Genomic DNA, 27,902 nt, shown 5'->3' on the forward strand with positions numbered 1-27,902 from the left:
GAGTAGTACCCCTCACGTACCCTCAGCACCAGCACCACACCCCTCCCTGTCTCTGTAAACTCCTTCCAGACCCCACACCTTTCCCTGTCTCTGTAACTCCCTCTGACCCTACGCCCATTCCTGTCTCTATGACCTCCACTGGCCCCCAACCCTCCACTTCTCTGTAACACCCCCCCCACCCCGGGGCCCCTACACAATCCTCGTCTCTGAGCCCCTCCTTCTTCCCCCCCCCACCTGATACCCACCAGCAAAGAGGGCGACGTTGGTTTGCTTGGTCTCAAAGGGGCATCGAGCTTGTCCGTTTATGTCCCTGCCTTCTTGCAACAAGGAACTCATCTGTTGGGGAGAGAGAGAGAGAGGAAGTGATTCAAGTCGCTCGGAACAGAGGCGGGATCACCGGACTGGACCGGGACAGGTCTGACTGGTGAGCCAGACCATGCTGCTGCTGGCCATACCCTCCTGAAACTGCACTGCTTTACCTGATCGCAAGGGCAACTGAACCACTGCCTCACGGCTGGGGAAACCAGGGTTCGATTCCGACCTCAGGTGCTGTTTGTGTTTTGTGTGTGCGCCCATGTGTGTACCTGTGAGGTTGGAGTCGCCCTGGTCTCCCTCTGACTGCCAGGGTTTCCCCTGGCTGGTTCTGGCAGCCCCCGCCCCCCCACGTCCCGGCGACGTAAATCACCGCCTAGTGTGCGAGTAAGGGGTGAAAGGGAATGGTTTGGTGGCCAGCACAGACTGGGTGGGCTGAAGGGGCTATTCCCATGACGCATCACTCTCAGTGACCCTATGCTCGGGTTAATGAGAGGCCCGTGGGTGCTGGCACCCTGCTGATCCGACTGGAGCGAGAGTGAGAAGTGTGTGCTCCCTATTCTCCCCGTTCCAGCCCGCGCTCTGTGTCATTCCCGAGCCTGCGCTCTGTGGACACGCCCGCTTTGCAAGGCGGTCGTTGCTGGTTGCGCGAGTCCCCCTGTCCGTGCGCAGGACCGTGTTGCCCACTCATCACAGCTGGGATTTATTTAGCGATACAGTGTGGAAACTCAAGCCGTGCCACTCAGCGTATCCCGATTTCACCCGAGCCGAGCCGAATCACGGGACAGTTTAACCTACTAACTGGTGCGGCTTTGGACTGCGGGAGTTAGCCAAGTACCCAGAGGAAACCCATGCTCTCTCAGATAAAACACAGGAGGCAAGGAGCAGAAATAGGATCCTGGCGCACCTGGTCTCCCCGTCCCATGTGTGTTATGTGTCTGAGAACATGCACTGTATCTGTGAGGACACGGCTGAGTGCAGGAGGACATGTTTGTGTGTTGGAAGACGCGTGTTGTATGTTGTGGTAGGAAGAAGCACGTTGCATGTTGGAGAGTGTGTGTGTTGTGTGTTAGAGGTCATGTGCTGCATGCAGGGGAAGGGAGTTCGATGTTTGAGGAAGCACGTTGCGTGTGTGGGTAAGTGTGTTGTACTGGGAGAAACGGTGCGTGTTGGAGGAAGTTTGTTGTGTGCATCTCATGAGCTGGTGCCTGGGTTCACCTTGTAATTCCGACAGACGGGGTTGAACGCGTTGGTCCCACAGACAAAGAGAGTCCGATCGTTCTGCGGCACCAGGACCCGGATGAAGTTGTGGCACTCGTCCTGGAGATGGGCAGAGAGACACGACGTCAGGGAGATTCCCGTCCCGGGATCTTCCCCCCCCACCCATTCCACTGACCATAGCCTCCGTCTCAGCTCTCCTTCCCTGGCCCCAACCACAACCCCTCCTCCTATGGCTCCACCCCACTGGCTCTGCCCATTAGCCCCTCTCCTTGACCTGCCCCCTCATCTGACCCTACCCACAATCCTCTCACAATGACCGGCCCGCAGCCTGGCCCGCAGCTCAATCCATTGGCCCCTCCTTCTTTCCTAAACACCCTCCCTCTGAACCTACCCGTTATCCTCTCCTCCCAATGAAACCACCCCCAATCCAAAGTCCCTGACCACAACCAGCCTCTCCCCTCCCCTCCCTCCTCTTGTCTTCTACCCACACACCCCTCCCCTCCATTCCTGTTCCCTCCTCTCCCCCCTCCAACCTGCCCTTCATTGCACACTCATGCCCCGCCCCTCCCTCCCCCTTCCTCTCCTCTCTCCCTCTTAACATCCCTACTCTCCTCTTCTCTCCATTCCTCTCACCTGCTCACCCCAATCTCGTCCCCTCCCTCACCCACCTCAGCCCCCTCCTCCTCCTTCCTTTCACTCTTCACTCCCTTGGCCACTTCTCGTCAAGATCCCTCCCTCCCCTCCCATATCCCTCCTCCCTGACCACTCACATCTCCCTCTTTTCTCCCCTCCTTCCTTCTCTCCCGTCTCATCCCCACCTCTCCACACTACTCCCCTCCCCTCTCCACCTTCGCTCCTCCTCCCACCCGTCTCCTCACAACCCCCACCTCCCTACCCTCCATATCCTACCATCCCCCGCCCCATATCCCCTCTTGCCCCTCCACCCTCCTCCTCCCTTGCCTTTGTTGCTTCCCTGCCCCCCACCTGTCGCTGTCCCCTACGTCCCCCTTCCCTCCGCGCCCCCTCACTCACCGGCCGCTTCCCCCTCATCGCACACTTCTGTATGTCACTGTTCCGCGTTTTCCACTTCAGCACCTGCAAGGAGAAATGCAGCCCCTGGTGATGTCTCGTCCTGCGCAGGAACGAGGGACGGCCTCGCAGAGTGATAGCATGGTGCTCTGGGCCGATAGGTCTCCTTCCCCATCCACCTGGCCCTGTCCGCACCCCTCCCCTCTAATCCTCTCCTCCCTCCCCTTCCTCCACCTCCCCCTTCCCCCCTTCCCCTCCAACCCCAATGATTAACCTGCCCAATTACCCCCGATCCATGCTCAGTACTCACCCTGTGGGGGACGAGACCCTCCTGTGAACTGTGGCCCAGGTCAAAGGAGAAGACGTGATCCCTGTGGGGGAGAGGGGAAGGCGGAGAGTGATGAGGGAGGATGCAGCTCGGAAGCAGACAGCACTGGACGTCCCATCACCTCCCGCGCTCCACCCACACCTCGGCTCCGGGCCACCTCACTCCAGCTCCTGGTGTGCTCACTCAGCTGCTCCCATTCCCATGGAGCCCTGATGTTGGGACTTGGAATTCCCACGTTCCCACCTCCCTCCTGAGCCCATGGAATTCTCATGGTTCCCAGCTCCCTGCTGAGGCCATGGAATTCCCACGGTTCCCATCTCCCTGCGGAGGCCATGGAATTCCCACAGTTCCCATCTCCCTGCTGAGGCCATGGAATTCCCACGGTTCCCATCTCCCTCCCGAGCCCATGGAATTCCCACGGTTCCCATCTCCCTCCCGAGCCCATGGAATTCCCATGGTTCCCATCTCCCTCCTGAGGCCATAGAATTCCCACGGTTCCCATCTCCCTCCTGAGCCCATGGAATTCCCACGGTTCCCCCCTTCCTCCTGAGCCTATGGAATTCCCATGGTTCCCATCTCCTTGCTGAGGCCATGGAATTCCCACAGTTCCTCCCTTCCTCCTGAGACCATGGAATTCCCACGGTTCCCATCTCCCTGCTGAGGCCATGGAATTCCCACAGTTCCCATCTCCCTGCCGAGGCCATAGAATCCCCACGGTTCCCATCTCCCTGCTGAGGCCATGGAATTCCCATGGTTCCCCCCTTCCTCCTGAGACCATGGAATTCCCACGGTTCCCATCTCCCTCCTGAGACCATGGAATTCCCACGGTTCCCCCCTTCCTCCTGAGACCATGGAATTCCCACAGTTCCCATCTCCCTGCCGAGGCCATGGAATCCCCACGGTTCCCAGGTCCCTGCTGAGGCCATGGAATTCCCACGGTTCCCCCCTTCCTCCTGAGACCATGGAATTCCCACGGTTCCCCCCTTCCTCCTGAGACCATGGAATTCCCACGGTTCCCATCTCCCTGCTGAGGCCATGGAATTCCCACGGTTCCCCCCTTCCTCCTGAGACCATGGAATTCCCACGGTTCCCCCCTTCCTCCTGAGACCATGGAATTCCCACGGTTCCCATCTCCCTGCTGAGGCCATGGAATTCCCACGGTTCCCAGGTCCCTGCTGAGGCCATGGAATTCCCACGGTTCCCCCCTTCCTCCTGAGACCATGCAATTCCCACGGTTCCCCCCTTCCTCCTGAGACCATGGAATTCCCACGGTTCCCCCCTTCCTCCTGACACCATGGAATTCCCATGGTTCCCATCTCCCTGCTGAGGCCATGGAACTCCCACGGTTCCCCCCTTCCTCCTGAGCCCATGGAATTCCCACGGTTCCCCCCCCCCTCCGGAGCCCATGGAATTCCCCGTGGGAATTACGTTTATTATTTATTTATTTGGGATACAGTGAGGATCACGCCCTTCTGGCCCTTCGAGCTGTGCTGCCCAGCGACCCTGGATTTAACCCTAGCCCAGGGAGCCCCCGGTGAATGGTAAGGCTCCGAGGCGCAAGACTGGGAACCTCTGCCCTCTGCCCCAGCCTCATCACGGGACAATTAACCACAGTCTTTAGACTGTGGCAGGAAACCTACACATTCCACAGGGAGGTGTGGTGTTAACCGTTGCAGTACCATGGTGCTCACCCAGGGGACGGCATTCTTGCTAATGTCACTAATGTCACATCGGTAAGACCAAGCAACTGATTGTGGAGTCCAGCAAGGAAAATTGAAGGGAATACACCCCAGCCCTCAGAGAGGGATCAGAAGTGGAAAGGGTGAGCAGGTTCAAGTTTCCTGTGTGTCAACATCTCTGAAAAATCTATCCTGGGCCCAACATACTGATGGAATTGCAAAGAAGGCAGAACGGCGCCAATATCTCATTAGGAGCTTGAGGAGAATTGGTCTGTCACCAAAGACACCCGCAAATTTCTACGGATGTGCCTTGGAGAGCATCCTGACCGGCTGCATCACCGTCTGGGGAGGAACAGTCACCGCACAGGATGGGAAAAAGCTGCAGAAAGTTGTAAACTTGCCAGCTCTCCATAGGCACTGGCCTCCCCAGCTTCGAGGCCATCTTCAAAAGGCAGCACCCATCACTACGGACCCCCACCACCCGGAATATGCCCCCCTTCTCATTACTACCGTCGGGGAGGAGGTACAGGAGCCGGAAGATCAACGCTCAATGGTTCAGGAATGTCTCTTCCCCCCCCCCCCCACCCCCGCAGCAGATCTCTGAGTGGACATTGAACCTATCAACACCACCTCTCCTCCTGCACTGCTTCGATATACGCGGTATACATTTCATATTTTAATCTATTTTATGTCTGATATAATTTATTTAACTGAACTGCTGCCACAAAATACAGCGATAATGAATCTGATTCTGTGAGTTACTCCCGGAGGGATGGGAGTGTAGTACGAACGCTGGGACATTGCACACCAGACACCATCATCTCAATGGAGAGGACCCACCCTCACCCTCTCACCTCACTACCATCACTCAGACTCGATGGAGAGAACCCACCCTCACCCTCTCACCTCACCACCATCACTCAGACTCGATGGGCAGGGACCACCCTCACCCTCTCACCTCACTACCATCACTCAGACTCGATGGAGAGAACCCACCCTCGCCCTCTCACCTCACTACCATCACTCAGACTCGATGGAGAGGACCCACCCTCGCCCTCTCACCTCACTACCATCACTCAGACTCGATGGGCAGGGACCACCCTCGCCCTCTCACCTCACTACCATCACTCAGACTCGATGGAGAGAACCCACCCTCGCCCTCTCACCTCACTACCATCACTCAGACTTGATGGAGAGAACCCACCCTCGCCCTCTCACCTCACTACCATCACTCAGACTTGATGGAGAGAACCCACCCTCGCCCTCTCACCTTACCACCATCACTCAGACTCGATGGAGAAGACCCACCCTCACCCTCTCACCTCACTACCATCACTCAGACTCGATGGGCAGGGACCACCCTCACCCTCTCACCTCACCACCATCACTCAGACTCGATGGAGAGGACCCACCCTCACCCTCTCACCTCACTACCATCACTCAGACTCGATGGAGAGGACCCACCCTCACCATCTCACCTCACTACCATCACTCAGACTCGATGGAGAGAACCCACCCTCGCCCTCTCACCTCACTACCATCACTCAGACTCGATGGAGAGAACCCACCCTCACCCTCTCACCTCACTACCATCACTCAGACTCGATGGAGAGGACCCACCCTCACCCTCTCACCTCACAACCATCACTCAGACTCGATGGGCAGGACCCACCCTCACCCTCTCACCTCACAACCATCACTCAGACTCGATGGAGAGACCCACCCTCACCCTCTCACCTCACCGCTACGTAGAGCGTCTGGTTGACACGCAGCAAGCGCTGGAGGTGCAATCCTGGCGAGGCGCTCCCATTCTCTGGTATCAGTCCTCGGAACACCGGGTATCCCCGCAATACTGAGGGGGAGAGAGGGACAGAGTCAGCACAGAAAGATCCCAGCTCGTGCGATGCAGCTGTGGGCTGCGGGTGGAGGGACAGCGGGGAGAGTACCATGACACAACACTACCCACCCCCCCCCAAAACCTCTGCTGATGCTCAAGTGATGCTCACCTTTTCCCCATCAACCCTCTGAACCAAATTCACCTCTCCACCCACCCATTCACCCCCCACACCCTAATCCCCTCAGTCATTCAGCCCACCACACTCAGTCCTCACCCCGTTAAATCCTCACACCTCCAACCCCCACCTCCTGAAACCCGCAGCCACTGATACCCCACCCACACATCACATCTGACACCCCCCCCGCACCTCGCGACAGCCCCTCACCCACACCCATCGACCTCACTCACGCCCCAGCGGTTCCCCAGCCCACCCACCGTGCCCGGGTACGACGTTGATCGGCTCCAGATCCTTGGGGAACTCGGCCTTCACAGCCCCTGGTCTCGGTGCCCACAGGAGGGCCAAAGCCAGCAGTCCGAGCTCCAGCGCCAGCTTCCCGGAGGGCATCGTGCCCGGGGAGGGGAATCTCCGATCACTGGACAGGCATCACCTAGGGCGAGAACACAGAGCATAGAACAGTACAGCACACCGTGTGTTAGGGGCGTTCGTCTAGTGATCTGAAGGTCGCCAGTTCAAGCCTCAGCTGAGGCAGCATGTGTGTCCTTGAGCAAGGCACTTAACCACACATTGCTCTGCGATGACACTGGTTCAAGCTGTATCGGCCCTCGTGCCCTTCCCTTGGACAACGTCGGTGTCGTGGAGAGGGGAGACTTGCAACATGGGCAACTGCTGGTCTTCCATACAACCTTGCCCTGGAAACCTTCCAAGGCGCAAATCCATGGTCTCACGAGACTAACGGATGTCTATACAGCTCAGTACAGGCCCTTCGGCCCACAACATTGTGCCAGCATTTTAACCTGTTTTAATCTATCTGATCCTTCACTCCCATGTGGCCTTCCAATTTTCTATCATCCTGGTGCCTACCAACAAGTCCCTGCTGTCTCCTCCTCTACCACCATGCCTGGCCAGGCGTTCCATACAACCAGCACTCTCTGTCTCAAGAACTCACCCCTGACATCCTCCCAATACTTCCCTCCAATCACTTTAAAAGTATGATCTCTTCTCTTAGCCACTTCCGCCCTGAGGAAAACGTCGCTGGCTGTCCACCAAAGCACCAAAAGACATAGGAGCAGAATCAGGCCACTCGGCCCATCGAGTCTGCTCTGCTATTCCATCTCGGCTGATTTATTATCCCTCTCAACCCCATTCTCCTGCCTACTCCCCGTAGCCTTTGATGGCCTGACTATCAACCTCCGCTTTAGGTGTACTCAATGACTTGGCCTTCACAGCTGTCTGTGGCAATGCAATCCACCGATTCACCGTCATTTGGCCAAAGAAATTCCCATAGTCAGGGCTGGCTGGTGGTGCAGTGACATCAGTGTCGCACTCCGGAACGAAGGTTCCCAGGTTTGAACCCGGTTTCTCGACTACGCTTTCCACCCGTGCCGGGTTGAGTCGCCATCGCGACTCAACCTCGTAAGATAAAAAAAGGGGAAAATACTGCGAAATGTCTGTGTGGGGAGTGGCGAGCCACACAGTCTGTCTCTTGCTCCGCGCCTCGTAAAGGCATGAAAACGACATCGTCCCGCCAACATCGCACATGCACACAGACGCTCACGCATAGGCCAAAAAAAAAAGAAATTCCTATAGTCAATAAGCAGCATCCTGACATAAAAATGCAAATAGCTCGTTGACCATAGCTCAGCATTTAACACCATCATTCCGACAGTCTTGATCAAAAAGCTACAAAACCTGGGCCTCTGTGCCTCCATCTGCAACTGAATTACTGACATCGCAGCTGGAAAACCAGAATCAGGAGTTAACATCTCCACCTCGCTGACAATCAACACTGGCATACCATGGGGATGTGTGCTCAGCTCACTGCTCGACTTTCTCTGCGCCCATGACTGTGTGGCTAGACACAGCTCAAACGTCATCAATAACTTTGCTGAAGGCACAACCATTGTTGGCAGGATTTCAGACGGTGACGAGAGGGTGTACAGGAGCAAGATATACCAGTTAGTTGAGTGGTGTCACAGCAACAACATTGCATTCAATGTCGGCAAGACTAAAGAGCTGACTGAGGACTTCAGAAAGGGTAAGCTGAGGGAACATGGTGTGAGCAGGGTTATCTGCAGCTTAATGTGAAAAAGACTAAGGAGCTGGTGGTAGACCTGAGGAGAGCTAAGGTACCGGTGACCCCTGTTTCCATCCAGGGGGTCAGTGTGGACATGGTGGAGGATTACAAGTATCTGGGGATACGAATTGACAATAAACTGGACTGGTCAAAGAACACTGAGGCTGTCTACAAGAAGGGTCAGAGCCGTCTCTATTTCCTGAGGAGACTGAGGTCCTTTAACATCTGCCGGACGATGCTGAGGATGTTCTACGAGTCTGTGGTGGCCAGTGCTATCATGTTTGCTGTTGTGTGCTGGGGCAGCAGGCTGAGGGTAGCAGACACCAACAGAATCAACAAACTCATTCGTAAGGCCAGTGATGTTGTGGGGATGGAACTGGACTCTCTGACGGTGGTGTCTGAAAAGAGGATGCTGTCTAAGTTGCATGCCATCTTGGACAATGTCTCCCATCCACTACATAATGTACTGGGTGGGCACAGGAGTACATTCAGCCAGAGACTCATTCCACTGAGATGCAGCACAGAGCGTCATAGGAAGTCATTCCTGCCTGTGGCCATCAAACTTTACAACTCCTCCCTTGGAGGGTCAGACACCCTGAGCCAATAGGCTGGTCCTGGACTTATTTCCCGGCATAATTTACATATTACTATTTATGGTTTTATTACTATTTAATTATTTATGGTGCAACTGTAACGAAAACCAATTTCCCCTGGGATCAATAAAGTATGACTATGACTATAACACACTCCAATCCTCAGTGGCGCCAGACAGCAATTTCAGGTTCCTGGGTGTCGATATCTCTGAGGACCTATATCATATTGATACAGCTATAAAGAAGGCAAGACACAGGCTATACTTCAATTGGAGTTTGAGGAGATTTGGTGTGTCAAATAAAAAACTTGAAAACTTCTACAAATGTACTGCAGAGAGCATTCTGACTGGTTGCATCACCGACATTGCACAGGACCGAAAGAACTTGCAGAAACTTGTAAAATTAGTTAGCTCCATCATGGGTACTAGCCTCTATCTTCAAGGAGTGATGTCTCAGAAAGGCAGCATCCATCAATAAGGACCCCCATCACCCAGGACATGCCCCCTTCTCATTGTTACCATCAGGGAGGAGGTACAGGAGCCTGAAGACACACACTCAGCAATTCAGGAACAGCTTCTTCCCCTCTGCCATCTGATTTCTGAATGGACATTGAACCCATGAACACTACCTCACTACTTTTTTAATTTCAGTTTTTTTTGCTCTAATTATTTTAACTTAAATATTTAGTAGACATATATATACTTACTGAAACTCAGTTTTTTGTTTTCTCTAAATTTATTGATCATCTATTTCATTGTACTACTGCTCATCCCAACAGAAGACCTACAAGCACTACTCAATAATCTTGCAAAAGTCTCTGCTGAATTTGGATTGCTGATAAACGGCAAAAAGACCAAAGTTATGGTGATAAACAAAACTGCAATTCAAGCTGACATCTGCATCGGAAACAACAAGATCGAACAAGAGTCCTCCTTTATATACCTTGGTGCAGAACTAAATGACACAAACGAATGCTGTGAGGAAATAAGGCGAAGGCTTGCAATGGCACGCACAAACACTACCAAACCCTGGAACATCTGGAAAGATAGACCTGTGAGCACTGACACCAAGATACGTCTCCTCAAGAGTCTCGTCTGGCCAGTAACCCTGTTTGGCTGTGAAACATGGACCCTAAAAGCAGCTGATGAAAAGAAGCTGACAGCAGTTAAGATGTGGACATACAGACCGATCCTCAGGGTATCATACATCGAAAGCAGATCCAACAATTTCATCCTAGAAAAGATTGGCACAAAACCAATACTTCTGGAAACCGTTATCCAAAGGAAACTTTGCTATTTTGGACACATCTCAGGAACTGATGTCGCACTGCAACGCGCTGTGCTTGAAGGCACAGTTGAAGGGAAGCCACTCCCGAGGCAGACAGAGGACAACCTGGATCGACAACATCAAGAAGTGGACCACCCTCCCCGCCGGAGACGCAAGAGGTTTGACTGCCGACAGATCGCGGTGGAAGAAAGTGGTCGCCCAGGCTCTGGCAGAGTATGGCACATATAACCATATAACAAATACAGCACGGAAACAGGCCATCTCGGCCCTTCTAGTCCGTGCCAAACACACTCACCTAGTCCCACCGACGTGCACTCAGCCCATAACCCTCCATTCCTTTCCTGTCCATATATCTATCCAATTTAACTTTAAACGACAACATCGAACCTGCCTCATCCACTTCTGCTGGAAGCTCGTTCCACACAGCTACCACTCTCTGAGTAAAGAAGTTCCCCCTCATGTTACCCATAAACTTTTGCCCTTTAACTCTCAATTCATGTCCTCTTGTTTGAATCTCCCCCACTCTCAATGGAAAAAGCCTATCCATGTCATCTCTATCTATCCCCCTCATAATTTTAAATACCTCTATCAAGTCCCCCCTCAACCTTCTACGCTCCAAAGAATAAAGACCTAACTTGTTCAACCTTTCTCTGTAACTTAGGAGATGAAACCCAGGTAACATTCTAGTAAACCTCCTCTGTACTGTGTCAATTTTATTGACATGTTTCCTATAATTCGGTGACCAGAACTGTACACAATACTCCAAATTTGGCCTTACCAATGCCTTGTACAATTTCAACATAGTGGTGATGGTGCCGTAAAGTTAACACGTTTCATGGCATATGCTGGTGATATTAAAGCTGACCCTGATTCTCATCTCTGTTCAAAACGGTGATGCTGTGCTCTCTGATCCCAGACTCACCCCCACCCCACTATAGCAAACGTCGTCTGCACATCCATTTATCGACACCTCTGATCATCTTATACGCCTCTACCAAGTCACCTCTCATCCTCCTTCACTCCAAAGAGAGAAGTCCGACCTCACTCGACCTACCCTCATAAGACATGCTCTCTAATCCGGACAGTATCCTGATGAATCTCCTCTGCACCCTCTCTAAAGCTCCCTCATCATTCCTATAAATGAAGTGACCAGAGCTGAACACAATACTCCAAGCATGGTCTAACCAGTGTTTTATAGAGCTGCTACATTACCCTGCAACCCTTGAATTCCAGGCAACCACTGGCAATTCTATACCTCATGATCTGTCTGGATTGATGTTGGGTTATTATTGTCACAAGTACCAAGATACAGTGAAAAGCTTAATACTGTTCATACAGATTAGATCATCACACAGTGCATTGAGGGAGAACAAGGTAAAACAGTAACAGGATGCAGAATAAAGTGCAACAGCTACAGAGAAAGTGCAAATCAGGCAGACAATAAGGTTCAAGGTGATAACGAGGTAGATTGTGAGGTCAAGCGTCCATCTTATTGTAAAAGTAAAGTTTCTCTCTGGATCTCAATACGTGTGACAATAATTATCCAGTGCAAAATTTTGGCCCTTAACGCAGGCCCATCTTTAGTTGCGACAAGCCTCCTTCTCTGAACCACAAGCCCAAGACTGCATTCAATACCTATTGTCAAGAATCCCAGGTCAGTGCATCTTGGGAAAGGATGCCCATGAGAAGTGGAGGTGTGAGGTCGGTGGGCCTAGGGTTCAGGGTCCCATCTGGGGGTCAATACCCAACACTGAAGCCCAAAGGTCAATCAGAGGATCAGAAGTCAAAGGCCAGTGGCTGAAGTCTGGAGATCATAGTCATAATCATACTTTATTGATCCCGGGGGAAGTTGGTTTTCGTTACAGTTGTACCATAAATAATTAAATAGTAATAAAACCATAAATAGTTAAATAGTAATATGTAAATTATGTCAGGAAATAAGTCCAGGACCAGCCTATTGGCTCAGGGTGTCTGACCCTCCAAGGGAGGAGTTGTAAAGTTTGATGGCCACAGGCAGGAATGACTTCCTATGACGCTCTGTGTTGCATCTCGGTGGAATGAATCTCTGGCTGAATGTACTCCTGTGCCCACCCAGTACATTATGTAGTGGATGGGAGACATTGTCCAAGATGGCATGCAACTTAGACAGCATCCTCTTTTCAGACACCACCGTCAGAGAGTCCAGTTCCATCCCCACAACATCACTGGCCTTACGAATGAGTTTGTTGATTCTGTTGGTGTCTGCCACCCTTAGCCTGCTGCCCCAGCACACAACAGCAAACATGATCGCACTGGCCACCACAGACTTGTAGAACATCCTCAGCATCGTCCGGCAGATGTTAAAGGACCTCAGTCTCCTCAGGAAATAGAGACGGCTCTGACCCTTCTTGTAGACAGCCTCAGTGTTCTTTGACCAGTCTAGTTTATTGTCAATTCGTATCCCCAGGTATTTGTAATCCTCCACCATGTCCACACTGACCCCCTGGATGGAAACAGGGGTCACCGGTACCTTAGCTCTGCTCAGGTCTACCACCAGCTCCTTAGTCTTTTTCACATTAAGCTGCAGATAATTCTGCTCACACCATGTAACAAAGTTTCCTACCGTAGCCCTGTACTCAGCCTCATCTCCCTTGCTGATGTATCCAACTATGGCAGAGTCATCCGAAAACTTCCGATTGGCAGCCTGGAGTCGGACAATGGTCCGTGTGTGGGTGGGAAGGGTCACTTGTTGTGTTCTGTGTTCTGCCAACATGGTGGGCACACTGTGCTGGCGCCAGAATGTGTGGCAACTCTTGCAGACTGCCCCCCTACCCCCTCCGGGCACATCCCCGGTTGTGTCGGTTGTTAACGCAACGTTTCACTGTGTGTTCCCACGTACGTGCGTTGAATAAGTTAATCTGAAATCTGATTGTGCAATAAATGCTTAAGGATCAGGGCTTGTCACAGAACAGAAATCATACAACCTTACATATCTCGAGGGATAATAAGACCTAACCTCAGGTTGAGTCACAGCGCTTGCCTTGTCCAAGTCGGGTTTACTGTCATCTGCACAAGTCCGTGCACGCACGGGTACAAGAAAAACTTACTTGCTGCAGCATCACAGGCTCACAGCTCACACAACAATTCACAAGAAAAAACATGTAAGTTATGCTCAGTTTCGAGTAGAATTAACACAATTCGAAGAATAAATTCCATTGCAGTACAGAGTGGGCACAAGGTTGCTGTACTGAGGACTGTGCCAGTTGGTCCAAGAACTGAACGGTTGAAGGAAAGTAAAGCCACAGAGCACTACAGCACAGAAACAGACCCTTCGGTCCATCTTGTCCGTGCTAAACTACTATGCTGCCTAGTCCCATTGACCTATACCCGGACCATAGCCCTCCATACCTTTCCTACCCGTGTACCTATCCAAACTTCCCTTAAATGTAATCGAACCTGCTCAGACTGGCAGCTCATTCCTCAGTCTGACCGCCATCTGAGTGAAGATTTCCCTCATGTTCCTCTTCAACATTTCACCCTTAACCCGTGACCTCCAGTTCCAGTCATGCCCAACCTCAGCGGCTGTTCCTGAAGCTGGCGGTGTGGGACTCTAGGCTTCTGAACGGTGAGAATTTTCAATGGTGGATGCAGTCTTCCTGACATAGTGCCGTCTCCCAGTTGCAGTCTTAACTCGTGGGGTCTCCTGCTCTGAGAGGTTTGAAGGCTGTTTTTATTTTGCAACATGACTCATGTCTTTCTGTAGTTGGAGGGATTATTAAGTGTTTAATTAGGGGTATGTCATTGTTAGAGGCTGCGATTAACACTGACCTGTTATGACCTAATCTAGTGGCCTACTCATAGTAACAAAGCCTTTTCCTCTGGGACAGAACAGATTCTGGCCTAGCCTCCAAATTCGAAGCCTATTGATTTGTCTTCAGGTACAAGGATTTGAAACCCTGCCATGGATGGTCCCAGCCCGGCTCTGAAAGGAGGAGGCTGGCCATTGGGCTAGCAAACCCCATCCTTTACCAACTGCTGGACGATGCTGAGGATGTTCTACGAGTCTGTGGTGGCCAGTGCGATCATGTTTGCTGTTGTGTGCTGGGGCAGCAGGCTGAGGGTAGCAGACACCAACAGAATCAACAACTCATTCGTAAGGCCAGTGATGTTGTGGGGATGGAACTGGACTCTCTGACGGTGGTGTCTGAAAAGAGGATGCTGTCTAAGTTGCATGCCATCTTGGACAATGTCTCCCATCCACTACATAATGTACTGGGTGGGCACAGGGGTACATTCAGCCAGAGACTCATTCCACCGAGATGCAGCACAGAGCGTCATAGGAAGTCAGACATCCTGAGCCAATAGTCCTGGTCTTATTTCATAATTTACTGGCATAATTTACATATTATTATTTAACGATTTATGGTTCTATTACTATTTATTATTTATGGAGCAACTGTAATGAAAACCAATTTCCCCCGGGATTAATAAAGTATGACTATGACTGTACTACAGAATCGGCAACAGAAGCTCCAACGGCCTCATCCCTGGGAGAGGGAGGATCCCCCAAGAAGATGGGCTCCACCTGGGGACAACTTGAAAGCCTGGCCCAGGACAGAGGACTGGTGAGCTGCTGTCGACAGCCTGTGCCCCAGTAAGGGCAGTGGGCTTAATGTAACACTGATTTACACAAATTTATTACCATTCCTGTCCTGTCTGTTCATCAGAAGCTGGTGTCTACTGTCTCTCGTCAACACAGATTACAAGGTCTTTGCCAGGAATGGCAGCTGTCTGGGCTCCCTTCTGGTCCAAATGATCCACCCTGGTCAGTCCTACATAGTCCTAGGCCAATCCATTCAGGACAATGTACATCTAAGCCAGGACCTGCCCTGTCAGTTGCTTTTTCTTTCTCTTGACTGGAATAAATTCATGAAGGACGTCCCCGTTGTCGGCAGAGCCTCTGAAGGTGGCAAGGAGGCATAGAGGAGCGAGAGAGATTGGCTGGTCGAAGAGTAACCTTGCGCGCAGCATCAGCAGGACCAAGGAACTGACCGTGGGAAAAGAACACACACCAGTCCTCCTTGAGGTGTCAACGGTAACGAGGGCGAGCGGCTTCAAGTTCCTGCACTTCAATATCTCAGAGGATGAATGAAGAAGCGACACCAGCAGCTCTACTTCATTACGAGCTTCAGATTCGATAGGTCAGCAAAGACTCTAACAAATACCTACGGACGTAGGGTGCAGAGCATTCTGAGCGGGGGGCATCACTGCTCAGGATCACAAGAGGCTGCAGAGGGTTGTAGCCTCAGTCAGATCGATCACAGGCACAGCACCCTCCGCCATCGAGGGCATCTTTACGAGGTGCTGCCCCAAGAAGGCAGCACCCATCTTGAAGGACATGCCTTCTTCCCATTACTACCATCGGAGAGGAGGTACAGAAGCCTAAAGACCCTCACTCAGGAACAGCGTCTTCCCCGTCCGCCAGCGGATTTCTGAATGGTCCACGAAGGCGTGAGCTGCCTTGATAGCCTGTCTTTTAAATTTTTGATTTATTTTGTAATTTGCAGTAACTTTATGCCTTTGCATTGTACTGCTGGCACGAAATGACAAATTTCATGACATACAAGTCGGCGATAATTCCGATTCTGAGAATGTGTTTGAGAGGGTGGAGTACTGACATCTTTTTGTGGTTGGATTCACTGCCCTCTGTCTGAAGGAATTCCCCTTTATTCAGAGGCCATGCTCCTAGATCCCACACTCTCTCACTCTCTCCATGTCTCCTCTGTTCAGGCCGTTCGGCGTCCAGACGGTTTCACTGAGATCCGCACTCTCCACCCACACCCTTCTGAACTCAGTCGAGAACAGGCCTCAAACACTCGTCGTACGTTAACCCTGTCGTTCCCAGAACTGCTCCTGTGAACTGCCGCTGGACTCTCTCCAGGGTCAGCACCACCTTCCTCAGGCACAGAGGGAGCTAGGAAGCTGTGTCTCTGCTGCCGTCCGGAGAGAGCGCTCCGTCGCTGTGTGTGAATACATACCGAGCTGGTGGCTCTCCATGTCAGAACGTAAGAAATAGGAGCAGGAGTCGGCCAACTGGCCCGTCGAGCCTGCTCGGCCATCAATAAGATCATGGCTGATCTGGCCACAGACTCAGCTCCACCTACCTGCCTTTTCCTCACAACCTTTAACCCCCAACATGCCCCACCTATGCAAAAATTGATCTAACTGTGTCTTAAATATACTTAATCAAATAACCTCTACTGCTTCCCTGGCAGATTCCCTGCTGTCAGGGAAAAGCCGTTTCCATTATCTCCATTCTAAATCTACTCTCCCAAATCCCAAGGCCATGTCCCCTAGTTCTAGTCTCACCTACCAGTGGAAACAACTTTCCTGCCTCTTCCTTATCTATCCCTTTCATAACTTTACATGTTTCTATGAGATTCCCTCTCATTCTTCTGAATACAGTCCCAGGAGACCCAGTCAGGACCCTGCAGAGGTACCTGTACCCTCCGAGATGCCATGCACTGGGGGCATTGCCTTTGTGGAGAATGGCGGGCCTCAGCAGCAAACGTCGGGGGCTCTGCTCCGCGGGACTGCCCATCTTTACCGGGTGTCTGGGTGTCTGCACGCGGAGGGGGTGCTGCCTGTACCTGTCACGGTGGGAGTCGATGGGGCACGGAACACAGCCAAATACTTGAAACCTGTATTGGGAGCTGGTCCCACACGAGGGACCGCGCTGTGGGAGGGGCGGTGGGAGGGAGCACCGCACTGTGGGAGGGGCGGTGAGGAGGGACCGTGTCGTACTATAGGTGAGTTAGGGGCAGTGAGGGGGGAGTACCTCGCTGTGGGAGGGGTGGTGAGGAGGGACCGTGTCGTACTATGGGTGGGTTAGTGGAGAAGCCACTTGAGGAAGGTTTCTACTGAGATGCATTTAGAACTCCCCTTCCCCTCTCCCTGAGGAGCAGAATCGCTCGCCCTAAGGGAGCGGGGAGGGGGAGTTTCTAATCGGCCCTCTGTGGGCATGCAGGTACAGCAGGCGGTGAAAAAGGCGAACGGTATGCTGGCATTTATAGCGAGAGGATTCGAGTACAGGAGCAGGGAGGTACTACTGCAGTTGTACAAGGCCTTGGTGAGACCACACCTGGAGTATTGTGTGCAGTTTTGGTCCCCTAATCTGAGGAAAGACATCTTTGCCATAGAGGGAGTACAAAGAAGGTTCACCAGATTGATTCCTGGGATGGCAGGTCTTTCATATGAAGAAAGACTGGATGAACTGGGCTTGTACTCGTTGGAATTTAGAAGATTGAGGGGGGATCTGATTGAAACGTATAAGATCCTAAAGGGATTGGACAGGCTAGATGCGGGAAGATTGTTCCCGATGTTGGGGAGGTCCAGAACGAGGGGTCACAGTTTGAGGATAGAGGGGAAGCCTTTTAGGACCGAGATTAGGAAAAACTTCTTCACACAGAGAGTGGTGAATCTGTGGAATTCTCTGCCACAGCAAACTGTTGAGGCCGGTTCATTGGCTGTGTTTAAGAGGAAGTTAGATATGGCCCTTGTGGCTACAGGGGTCAGGGGGTATGGAGGGAAGGCTGGGTTCTGAGTTGGATGATCAGCCATGATCATAATAAATGGCGGTGCAGGCTCGAAGGGCCGAATGGCCTACTCCTGCACCTATTTTCTATGTTTCTATGTTTCTATGTCTCAGTCTTCACGTCAGTTAACTTCCAGCCTCAGTGCCTGTCAGACACAGCAAGACTGACAAATGATGAGGAGATGGTCAGAAACTAATTGAAGAGCAATTGCTTTGAGGGTCTGGCATTTGTTAATGTCAATTTGCACCTTTCCTCGGCATGGAAGGGAGAAAGATTTAATTAAATTCTAAATTACAACCCTTCGTTCATTCCCCTCGTGGTGAAACCTATTCTATGTTGGCCTCAGGAAGGGGGTGCCTATAGTCAAGAGGAGGCTATTCAGCAATGCAGGCCTCATACCCTGCTGGGCTGTCAGCCTACGAGGCCACTGTGTTAATGTGTCTCTCATCTGGGGCTCTGGGTTTGAGGCCTGACCTTGGCCTGGTCTGCAGGGAGCCTCTTGGGGCCAGTCGACAGGCTAAGGGACACTCCCGCAGGCAAGCCTCAAACCCCTTCCTTCCAGGCAGGAGATTGGCTCTTGTCAGCCACAAGGAAGCCAGCCCGTCCACAATGTCGACGGCCAGCCGATGTGGAAGATAGGTGACCGCCCCATCAATGACAGCCATGTTTGGCCTGCCCCGCGCCCAAGACAAACATGGCCACCGTATCCATGACTGTGACAGTCAAGGTCAGTTTATCCATTACAAATATGGCCACCGTATCCATGATCATGACAGCAATGGCCACTCTGCCCACAACAAATATGGCCACCCTACATAAGGATGAGGTGGCCCACCAAATGAAGAAAGCATTGGCAAGTACTCCCCCCTACCCCCCAGTCGGCACCCTGACGACACGTTCCCATAACATGGAGAGAGATATGGACGCACAGCAGGATCCCACAAATATCTAGCAATGGAAAGGAGGTGCCGGGCTTTGAGTGGAGAGGGGCATAGAGTGGGAGGGATGGGGACTGTCTGCCAACCCTTCCTTGCCCTTTGAACCTTGACATCGAATGTCTCCACCCACACACCTCTTCATTCCTGGGTCCATGGTCCAGAGGTCATTTGGAAGGGGGACAGAAATTCCTCAGGATGGCAGAAGGTGTCTCCCGGCTTTCCCTGGTTCTATCTTTTGAAAATTTTATTAAGCGATCTGGGTGAATTATACATCCCTCCAGGGACTGGGGAGGATTGAACTGATTAATTATGCATGCACAACCACATTATGATAATTACCTGCAGCCAATATGTAAAAAATTACAATATTCATTTGGCAGTGATAAATATTTCAGGAACCAGGGTGATTATTTTTAATATGAATGTGAAGTAGCAAGTAGGTCGTAAAATATTCTATAAAATAACAAAAAAATGTGTTCTTCACACTCACCGAAAAGGCGTTGAATGTCCCCCAGTCTGAAGCCCAGCACCGACTAGGGTAGGGAGAAGGGGGTTTCACTCTATGTCTGAGCCCGGGAGTGTGTGATGGGACAGTGTAGAGGGAGCTTCACTCTGTGTCTGACCCTGGGAGTGTGTGATGGGACGGTGTAGAGGGAGTTTCACTCTGTGTCTGACCCCGGGAGTGTGTGATGGGACGGTGGGGAGGGAGTTTCACTCTGTGTCTGACCCCGGGAGTGTGTGATGGGACGGTGGGGAGGGAGTTTCACTCTGTGTCTGACCCCGGGAGTGTGTGATGGGACAGTGTAGAGGGAGTTTCACTCTGTGTCTGACCCCAGGAGTGTGTGATGGGACAGTGTAGACGGAGCTTCACTCTGTGTCCGACCCTGGGAGTGTGTGATGGGACGGTGTAGAGGGAGTTTCACTCTGTGTGTGATGGGACGGTGTAGAGGGAGTTTCACTCTGTGTGTGTGGTGGGACGGTGTAGAGGGAGCTTCACTCTGTGTGTGATGCGACAGTGTAGAGGGAGTTTCACTCTGTGCTGGGACAGTGTAGAGGGAGTTTATAAACATGGTGGTGCTGTCCCAGTTCTGTTCACCAGAACTGGAACACCTCGCAAACAAGTGTCGTACATTTTACCTACCACATGAGATTTCAACAATCATCGCGGTAACAGTAATCATCGCATCTCAGGCTAATGTCAAACAGGCTCTAGACGTGCTAAGCGATGTGTTATACAGCCTGAAACAGCACACCCTGATGCCTTCCTCATCACTTTGGGGGTTTTTAACCAGGCCAGCTTGGAAAATCTCCAAATAATTATTACCAACAAATCACCTGTAGTACCAGAGAAACCAACCCACTGGACCATTGCTACACCACAATCAAGAGTGCCTACCATGCTATCCCACACCCACTTCGGAGAGCCTGATCACCTGGCTGTACTTCTACTCCCTGAGTACGGGCAGAGACTGAAGACTGCAGCACCAGAAGTGAGGACCAAGACAGTACGGACAAGGGAAGCACAGGAACGCTTTGAACTGGTGGACTGGACTGTATTCAGAGGGTCTGAATGAATACCCCGCAGAAGTGATTGACTTCATTAAAACCTGTGTGGATGAGTGTGTGCCTTCGAAAACTTGCTGTGCATTCCCAAACCAAAAGCCGTGGATGAACCGGGAGACTCGGCGTCTGCTGAGAGCTAGATCTGTGGGATTTATGTCTGGTGACCCAGGTCTGTACCAGCAAACCAGGTAGGATTTCCAGAGGGCTAAATCAAGAGGGAGGAAACAATTCTGAGCGAGGCTGGAGGCGACATTGGATGCACGTCCACTCTGGGCAGGCCTGCAGGACATTACTTCCTACAAAGCGAAACCCAACATCATGATGCTGCACTCCCAGACGAGCCCAATGCCTTCCATGCTCACTTTGACAGGGAGAATACAACTAGATCTACAAGGGTCCCTGCAGCACCAGGTGACCCCGTGATCTCTGTCATGGAGGCCGACGTCAGGCTGTCTTTCGAGGGGGTGAACCCTCGCAAGATAACAAGTCCTGATGGAGTACCCGGTGAGGCTCTGAAAACCTGTGCCAACCAACTGGCGGCAGTGCTCAAAGATATTTTTAATCTCTCATTGCTACAGTCAGAAGTTCCCACCTGCTTCAAACGGGCAACAATTATACCAGTGTCCGAGAAGAGCAGTGTGAGCTGCCTTAATGTCTATCGTCCAGCAGCGCTCACGTCTACAGTGAAGAAATACTTTGAGAGGTTGGTCATGCCTAGAATCAACACCTGTCTCGGGACAGACCTTGACTCTCTGCAAATTGCCTAACCCCACAATAGGTCTACAGCAGACGTGATCTCAATGGCTCCCCATGCGCCCTTGGATCACATGGACGATACAAGTAACCTCTGTCAGGATGTTGTTTATTGACCATAGCTCAGTGTTTAACACCATCATTCCCATAGTCCTGATTGAAAAGCTACAGAACCTGGGCCTCTGTACCTCCCTCTGCAACTGGATCCTCAGCTTCCTCACCAGAAAGACCACAGTCTGTGCAGATTGGAAATAACATCTTCTCCCCGCTGACGATCAACACTAGCGCACCCCAGGGGTGTGTGCTTAGCCCACTGCTCTACTCTCTCTACACCCATGACTGTGTGGCTAGGCACAACCCAAAGGGCACCTATAAATTTGCCGACAACACAACTACCATTGGCAGAATTTCCGATGGCGATGGAAGGGTGTACGGGTGCGAGATATACTAGTTAGCGGAGTGGTGCCACAGCAACAACCTGGCCCTCAAGGTCAGTAAGACGAAAGAGCTGATTGTGGACTTCAGGAAGGGTAAGACGAAGGAACACATACCAATCCTCAGAGAGGGATCAGAAGTGGAGAGAGTGAGCAGATTCAAGTTCCTGGGTGTCAAGATCTCTGAGGATCTAACCTGGTCCCAACATATCGATGCAGCTACAAAGAAGGCACGACATTTCACTAGATGTTTGAGGAGATTTGGTTCGTCACCAAAAACAGTTGTGAAATTTTACAGATGTGCCGTGGAGAGCATTCTGACTGGCTGCATCACCGTCCGGTATGGGGAACTGGGGGGGCTACTGCACAGGATCACAGCAAGCTACGGAGAGTTGTAAACTCAGTCAGCTCCATCACGGGCACCGGGAACCGGTCTCCCCAGCATCCAGGACATCCTCAGGGAACAACACCTCAAAAAGGCGGCATTCATCCTTAAGGACCCCATCACCCTGAACATATCCTCTTCCCACTGCTGCCATCAGGAAGGAGGCACAGAAGCCTGAAGGGACACACTCAGTAATTCAGGAACAGCTTCTTCCCCTCTGCCATCCGATTTCTAAATGGGCATTGAACCCATGAACACTACCTCACTACTGTTCTTTAATTTCTATTTTTGCACTACTTATTCAAATTAACCATTTATTTATTTATATATATCTCCTTACCGTAATTCACAGCTATTATTAATCTATTATTATATATGGCATTTAACTGCTGCCGAAAAGTTTACAAATTTCACTACATATGCCGGTGATATTAAACCGGAATCTGATTCTGAGCTTCACTCTGTGTCTGACCCCGGGAGTGTGTGATGGGACAGTGTAGAGGGAGCTTCACTCTGTGTCTGACCCCAGGAGTGTGTGATGGGATGGTGTGGAGGGAGTTTCACTCTGTGTCTGACCCCGGGAGTGTGTGATGGGACAGTGTAGAGGGAGTTTCACTCTGTCTCTGACCCTGGGAGTGTGTGATGGGATGGTGTGGAGGGAGTTTCACTCTGTGTCTGACCCCGGGAGTGTGTGATGGGACGGTGCAGAGGGAGCTTCACTCTGTGTCTGACCCCAGGAGTGTGTGATGGGACAGTGTAGAGGGAGTTTCACTCTGTCTCTGACCCTGGGAGTGTGTGATGGGACGGTGTGGAGGGAGTTTCACTCTGTGTCTGACCCCGGGAGTGTGTGATGGGACGGTGTAGAGGGAGCTTCACTCTGTGTCTGACCCTGGGAGTGTGTGATGGGACGGTGTAGAGGGAGTTTCACTCTGTGTCTGACCCCGGGAGTGTGTGATGGGACGGTGTAGAGGGAGTTTCACTCTGTGTCTGACCCCGGGAGTGTGTGATGGGACGGTGTAGAGGGAGCTTCACTCTGTGTCTGACCCCGGGAGTGTGTGATGGGACGGTGTAGAGGGAGCTTCACTCTGTGTCTGACCCCGGGAGTGTGTGATGGGACGGTGTAGAGGGAGTTTCACTCTGTGTCTGACCCCGGGAGTGTGTGATGGGATGGTGTGGAGGGAGGTTCACTCTGTGTCTGACCCCGGGAGTGTGTGATGGGATGGTGTGGAGGGAGGTTCACTCTGTGTCTGACCCCGGGAGTGTGTGATGGGATGGTGTGGAGGGAGTTTCACTCTGTGTCTGACCCCGGGAGTGTGTGATGGGATGGTGTGGACGGAGCTTCACTCTGTGTCTGACCCCGGGAGTGTGTGATGGGACAGTGTGGAGGGAGTTTCCCTCTGTGTCTGGACTGTCCTGCCTGTGTGGAGACCACTTTGCTGTGCTCTGTGCAGTGTACAGTCTCATCTCAGTGACTATTCCTGGTGAACAGTGAAGGGAATTCATTTTGGTGAAAGACCCATGTCCTTAATTAACCCATCACACAATAAAATCCAATTAAATCCTTTGAACCCCACTGTTTGTAGCATTGTGATTGTGTTGGACTACTCCAGCTCAGTGCTGTGCCCTCTGTGATGAACTGGTCTGTGTGAACGGTATGCGAAAGTTGCTTCCACTGACAGCAGTAAGCCAAACCAAACTAACACGGCTTCCTGATGTGAGGACAGATATTCATGCGTTCAGGGAAGTTTACACTATCTTCTCTGCACTAAGGATGTTTTTATGCTGGAGGAGGAACAGAGGAGATTCCGCAGGGTGCAGCCTGGGACGGAGTGCTTCAGTTACGTGGAAAGTCGGGAGAGGCTGGCTCTCTTGTCCCTGAAGCTGAGGAGGGTTGCGGGGGGAACCTGACCGAGGTGGACAGTGTCAGAGTCGAAGTCCATGTTCCTCGGTGGTTCAGCTCGTCACTGAACCCTCTGACAAACTTCTACAGCAGTGCTCTTGAAAGTATCCTGACTGGTTACATCGCGGTCTGGTACAGTGATTCCATCACGCAGGGACGTAAGAGGATTCAGGGTGTCACTGACTAGCCCAACACATCATGGGCACATCCTTCCCCACCATCAGCTGTATTTACAGAAGACACTGCCTCACATTCCATCTGGGTAGCCTCCAACCTGATGACATGAACATCGATTTCTCCTTCGAGTAATCTCTCCCCCTTCCCTTCCCACCTTCTCTCTTTTTTCCATTTCCCCTACTGGATCCCGTCTCACCCCCTTCCCTTCTCCTCAGTTACCCATTACGCCCCCCCCATCACCTTCTTCAGCTCCTTATCCCTTCCACCAATCCCTCGTTTAATATATTGGTTTATGAAGTTAATGCATTGACTTACTAACAGAGAGACAGGAGAGGCTGGGTCCATTCTCCCTGGCGCAGAGGAGGCTGAGGGAGACCTGTCAGAGGTGGGGAAAGTGATGAGGGACAACGACAAGGGAGATAATCATAGAACAAGAACATCGAACTGCCCACAGCCTTTGGCCCACGATGTTATGCCAACCTTGTAACCTACTTTAAGATCAATTTAACCCCCCCCTCCCACATAGCCCCTCTATTTTCTATCATCTTCTTGCTTTTCTAAGAGTCTCGTCCCACCACCCCCGGCAGCACGTCCCACATACCCACCACTCTCTGTGTAAAAAAACTTACCTCTGTACCAGGTGTTCCCAGCCTAGGGTCAACGGACCGCTCAGTGGGGGTCCCTGAAAAAGAAGGTGGGAACCTCTGCTCCGTACTTCAGTCCAACTCCTTAAATTTATGTCCCCTCATATTAGCTATTGCCACTCTTGCTTTCCGCTCGATCCATGCCTCTCGTCATCTTCTACACCTTTATCAAGCCACCCTCATCCTCTTTCTTCCCAAGAGAAAAGCCCTAGCTCACTCAACCTACCATCATAAAACCTGCTCTCTAATCCAGACAGTTCCATAATCCAGACAGCACCCTGGTAAATCAGACAGCTCTCTAATCCAGACAGCATCCTAGTAAACCAGACAGTTCTCTAATCCAGACAGCATCCTGGTAAACCAGACAGCTCTCTAATCCAGACAGCATCCTGGTAAACCAGACAGTTCTCTAATCCAGACAGCATCCTGGTAAACCAGACAGCTCTCCAATCCAGACAGGATCCTGGTAAATCAGACAGTTCCATAATCCAGACAGCATCCTGGTAAACCAGACAGTTCTCTAATCCAGACAGCATCCTGGTAAACCAGACAGCTCTCCAATCCAGACAGCATCCTGGTAAACCAGACAGTTCTCTAATCCAGACAGCATCCTGGTAAACCAGACAGCTCTCCAATCCAGACAGCATCCTGGTAAACCAGACAGTTCTCTAATCCAGACAGCATCCTGGTAAACCAGACAGCTCTCCAATCCAGACAGCATCCTGGTAAACCAGACAGCTCTCCAATCCAGACAGCATCCTGGTAAACCAGACAGTTCTCTAATCCAGACAGCATCCTGGTAAACCAGACAGCTCTCCAATCCAGACAGCATCCTGGTAAACCAGACAGTTCTCTAATCCAGACAGCATCCTGGTAAACCAGACAGCTCTCCAATCCAGACAGCATCCTGGTAAACCAGACAGTTCTCTAATCCAGACAGCATCCTGGTAAACCAGACAGCTCTCCAATCCAGACAGCATCCTGGTAAACCAGACAGCTCTCCAATCCAGACAGCATCCTGGTAAACCAGACAGTTCCATAATCCAGACAGCATCCTGGTAAACCAGACAGCTCTCCAATCCAGACAGCATCCTGGTAAACCAGACAGTTCTCTAATCCAGACAGCATCCTGGTAAACCAGACAGCATCCTGGTAAACCTCCTCTGTCATTCTCTCTAAAGCTTCCACATGCTTCCTATAATGAGGCGACCAGAACTGAACACAATATTCCAAGGGAGGTCTAACCAGGGTTTTACAGAGCTGCCACATTACCTCACAGCCCTTGAATTCAACCTCCCAATTAGTGAAGCCCAACAGGAACATCTCCCCAGAGAAAAGGTGTCTAAAAAATAGAAGGCACACATCTATGGTGGGTGGGGGGGAGGGGGAAAGAGGTTTAGAGGGGGTTTTGAAGGGGAATACTCCCCCCATCCCACATACACACACACACACCTGAGAGGGTGTTGGAATCAGGAATGCACTACCTCACAGCATTTGTGAAGCATCTGGGCGAGCTATTGAATTGCCAAGACAGAGAACGATATGGATCAGGTACTGGGAAATAGGATGGACCTTGATGGGTCAGCAGTAACAGGGTGGGCTGAAGGGCCTCTGGGCGACTCAATGACTAATCCCTGTGAAGATTGGACAGGCTCGGCTTGTATCCATTGGGGGTGGGGGGGTGAGAGAGGCTGGCATTGAGGTATAGGCGATCCTGAGCAGTGGGTGTGGGAGGGTGTTTCTCTCCGTGGGAAAGTCTACAGATCTCCCGGCTCCAAGGTAACTTGCTCTCCTTCTCCCTGAATCAGATCAGCTACTTCCTCCTGTAATCAGCTTCCCCACTCTCCACTAACACTGCCTGACCTGCTGGCACAGAGCCGAATTCAGTTAAAGACGAGAGATTAATGAAGGTGAGCTTTATTTGTCACAAGCACGCCGACTCACACAGTGAAATGTATCTTTCCAGCAACTACCAGCACAGTCTGAGGATGTGCTGGGGGCAGCCTGCAAGTGATGGGGAGGGGTGTAGGGGCTGGAGGGGGTTAGAGAGACAGGGAGGGTGTAGGGGCTGGAGGGGGTCTCAGAGACAGGGAGGGGTGTAGGGGCTGGCGGGGTTACAGAGACAGGGAGGGGTGTAGGGGAGGGAGGGGTTACAGAGACAGGGAGGGGTGTAGGTGCTGGCGGGGGTTACAGAGACAGGGAGGGGTGTAGGGGCTGGCGGGGGTTACAGAGACAGGGAGGGGTGTAGGGGCTGGAGGGGGTTACAGAGACAGGGAGGGGTGTAGGGGCTGGAGGGGGTTACAGAGACAGGGAGGGGTGTAGGGGCTGGAGGAGGTCTCAGAGACGGGGAGGGGTGTAGGGGCTGGAGATGGATACAGAGACAGGGAGGGGTGTAGGGGCTGGAGGGGTGACAGAGATGGGAAGAGGTGTTGGAGCCAGGGATGGGGGAGGGTCACAGGCAGTGAGGAGTGTAGGGGCCAGAGAGGGTTATAGAGACAGGAGGGGTGAAGGGGTCAGAGGGGGTAGAGATGGGAGTGGTGTAGGCTCACAGAAATGGGGAGGGCCTGACACCACAGATTGTGACACAGTTTTGCCTCCCCTCCCTCTCCCCCTCTTCCTACCTCCCTACCAACTATCCCAGCAGCTAAAGGCACCTGGTATCCATGGAGAGGGAGCTGGCTAATGGGATCCAAAACTGGGAGGCAGGGGGTGGTGGGTGGAAAGTTGCTTTTTTGAATGAATCAGTGCTGGGACGCTTGTTGTTTGTGATATATATTAACAACTCGGGTGTGAACGTAGGAGGTAGGATTGGTAAGTTTGTAAATGACACAAAGGTTGTTGGTCTTGTGGATCGTGAGGAAGGTTGTCCAAGGTGACAACAGAATACGGACCAGGTAGAAAGTTGGGTGGAGTGTTTGCAGATGGAATTTATTCCAAACGTGAGGAGACATTCTGGAATGTCAGACATATACAGTGAGTGGTGGGTGGTGAAC

At 51.8% G+C, this 27,902-nt stretch overlaps 1 protein-coding gene across 6 annotated transcripts in view; it reads right to left on the reverse strand.

The window, feature by feature from the left end:
- The window catches only part of LOC134337468 (semaphorin-6D-like), a 50,783-nt gene that overhangs the window by 18,975 nt on the left and 3,906 nt on the right, over positions 1 to 27,902 (reverse strand). For 3 of the 6 annotated variants that reach the window (XM_063032511.1, XM_063032520.1, XM_063032555.1), the window contains exons 2-7: positions 6,842 to 7,014; positions 6,307 to 6,421; positions 2,873 to 2,933; positions 2,566 to 2,628; positions 1,531 to 1,632; positions 246 to 336 (exon numbers count right to left, since the gene is read on the reverse strand). In XM_063032511.1, the coding sequence (XP_062888581.1) occupies positions 246 to 336; positions 1,531 to 1,632; positions 2,566 to 2,628; positions 2,873 to 2,933; positions 6,307 to 6,421; positions 6,842 to 6,971 (562 nt within the window). In that variant the 5' untranslated portion in view covers positions 6,972 to 7,014. Of the gene's footprint in view, positions 1 to 245; positions 337 to 1,530; positions 1,633 to 2,565; positions 2,629 to 2,872; positions 2,934 to 6,306; positions 6,422 to 6,841; positions 7,015 to 16,558; positions 16,675 to 24,580; positions 24,642 to 27,902 lie in introns of those variants that run through there. The other 3 variants (XM_063032538.1, XM_063032529.1, XM_063032547.1) reach the window with 2 other exon arrangements.

Source organism: Mobula hypostoma, chromosome 2, assembly GCF_963921235.1.
Source record: "Mobula hypostoma chromosome 2, sMobHyp1.1, whole genome shotgun sequence".
Classification (NCBI taxonomy): domain Eukaryota; kingdom Metazoa; phylum Chordata; class Chondrichthyes; order Myliobatiformes; family Myliobatidae; genus Mobula; species Mobula hypostoma.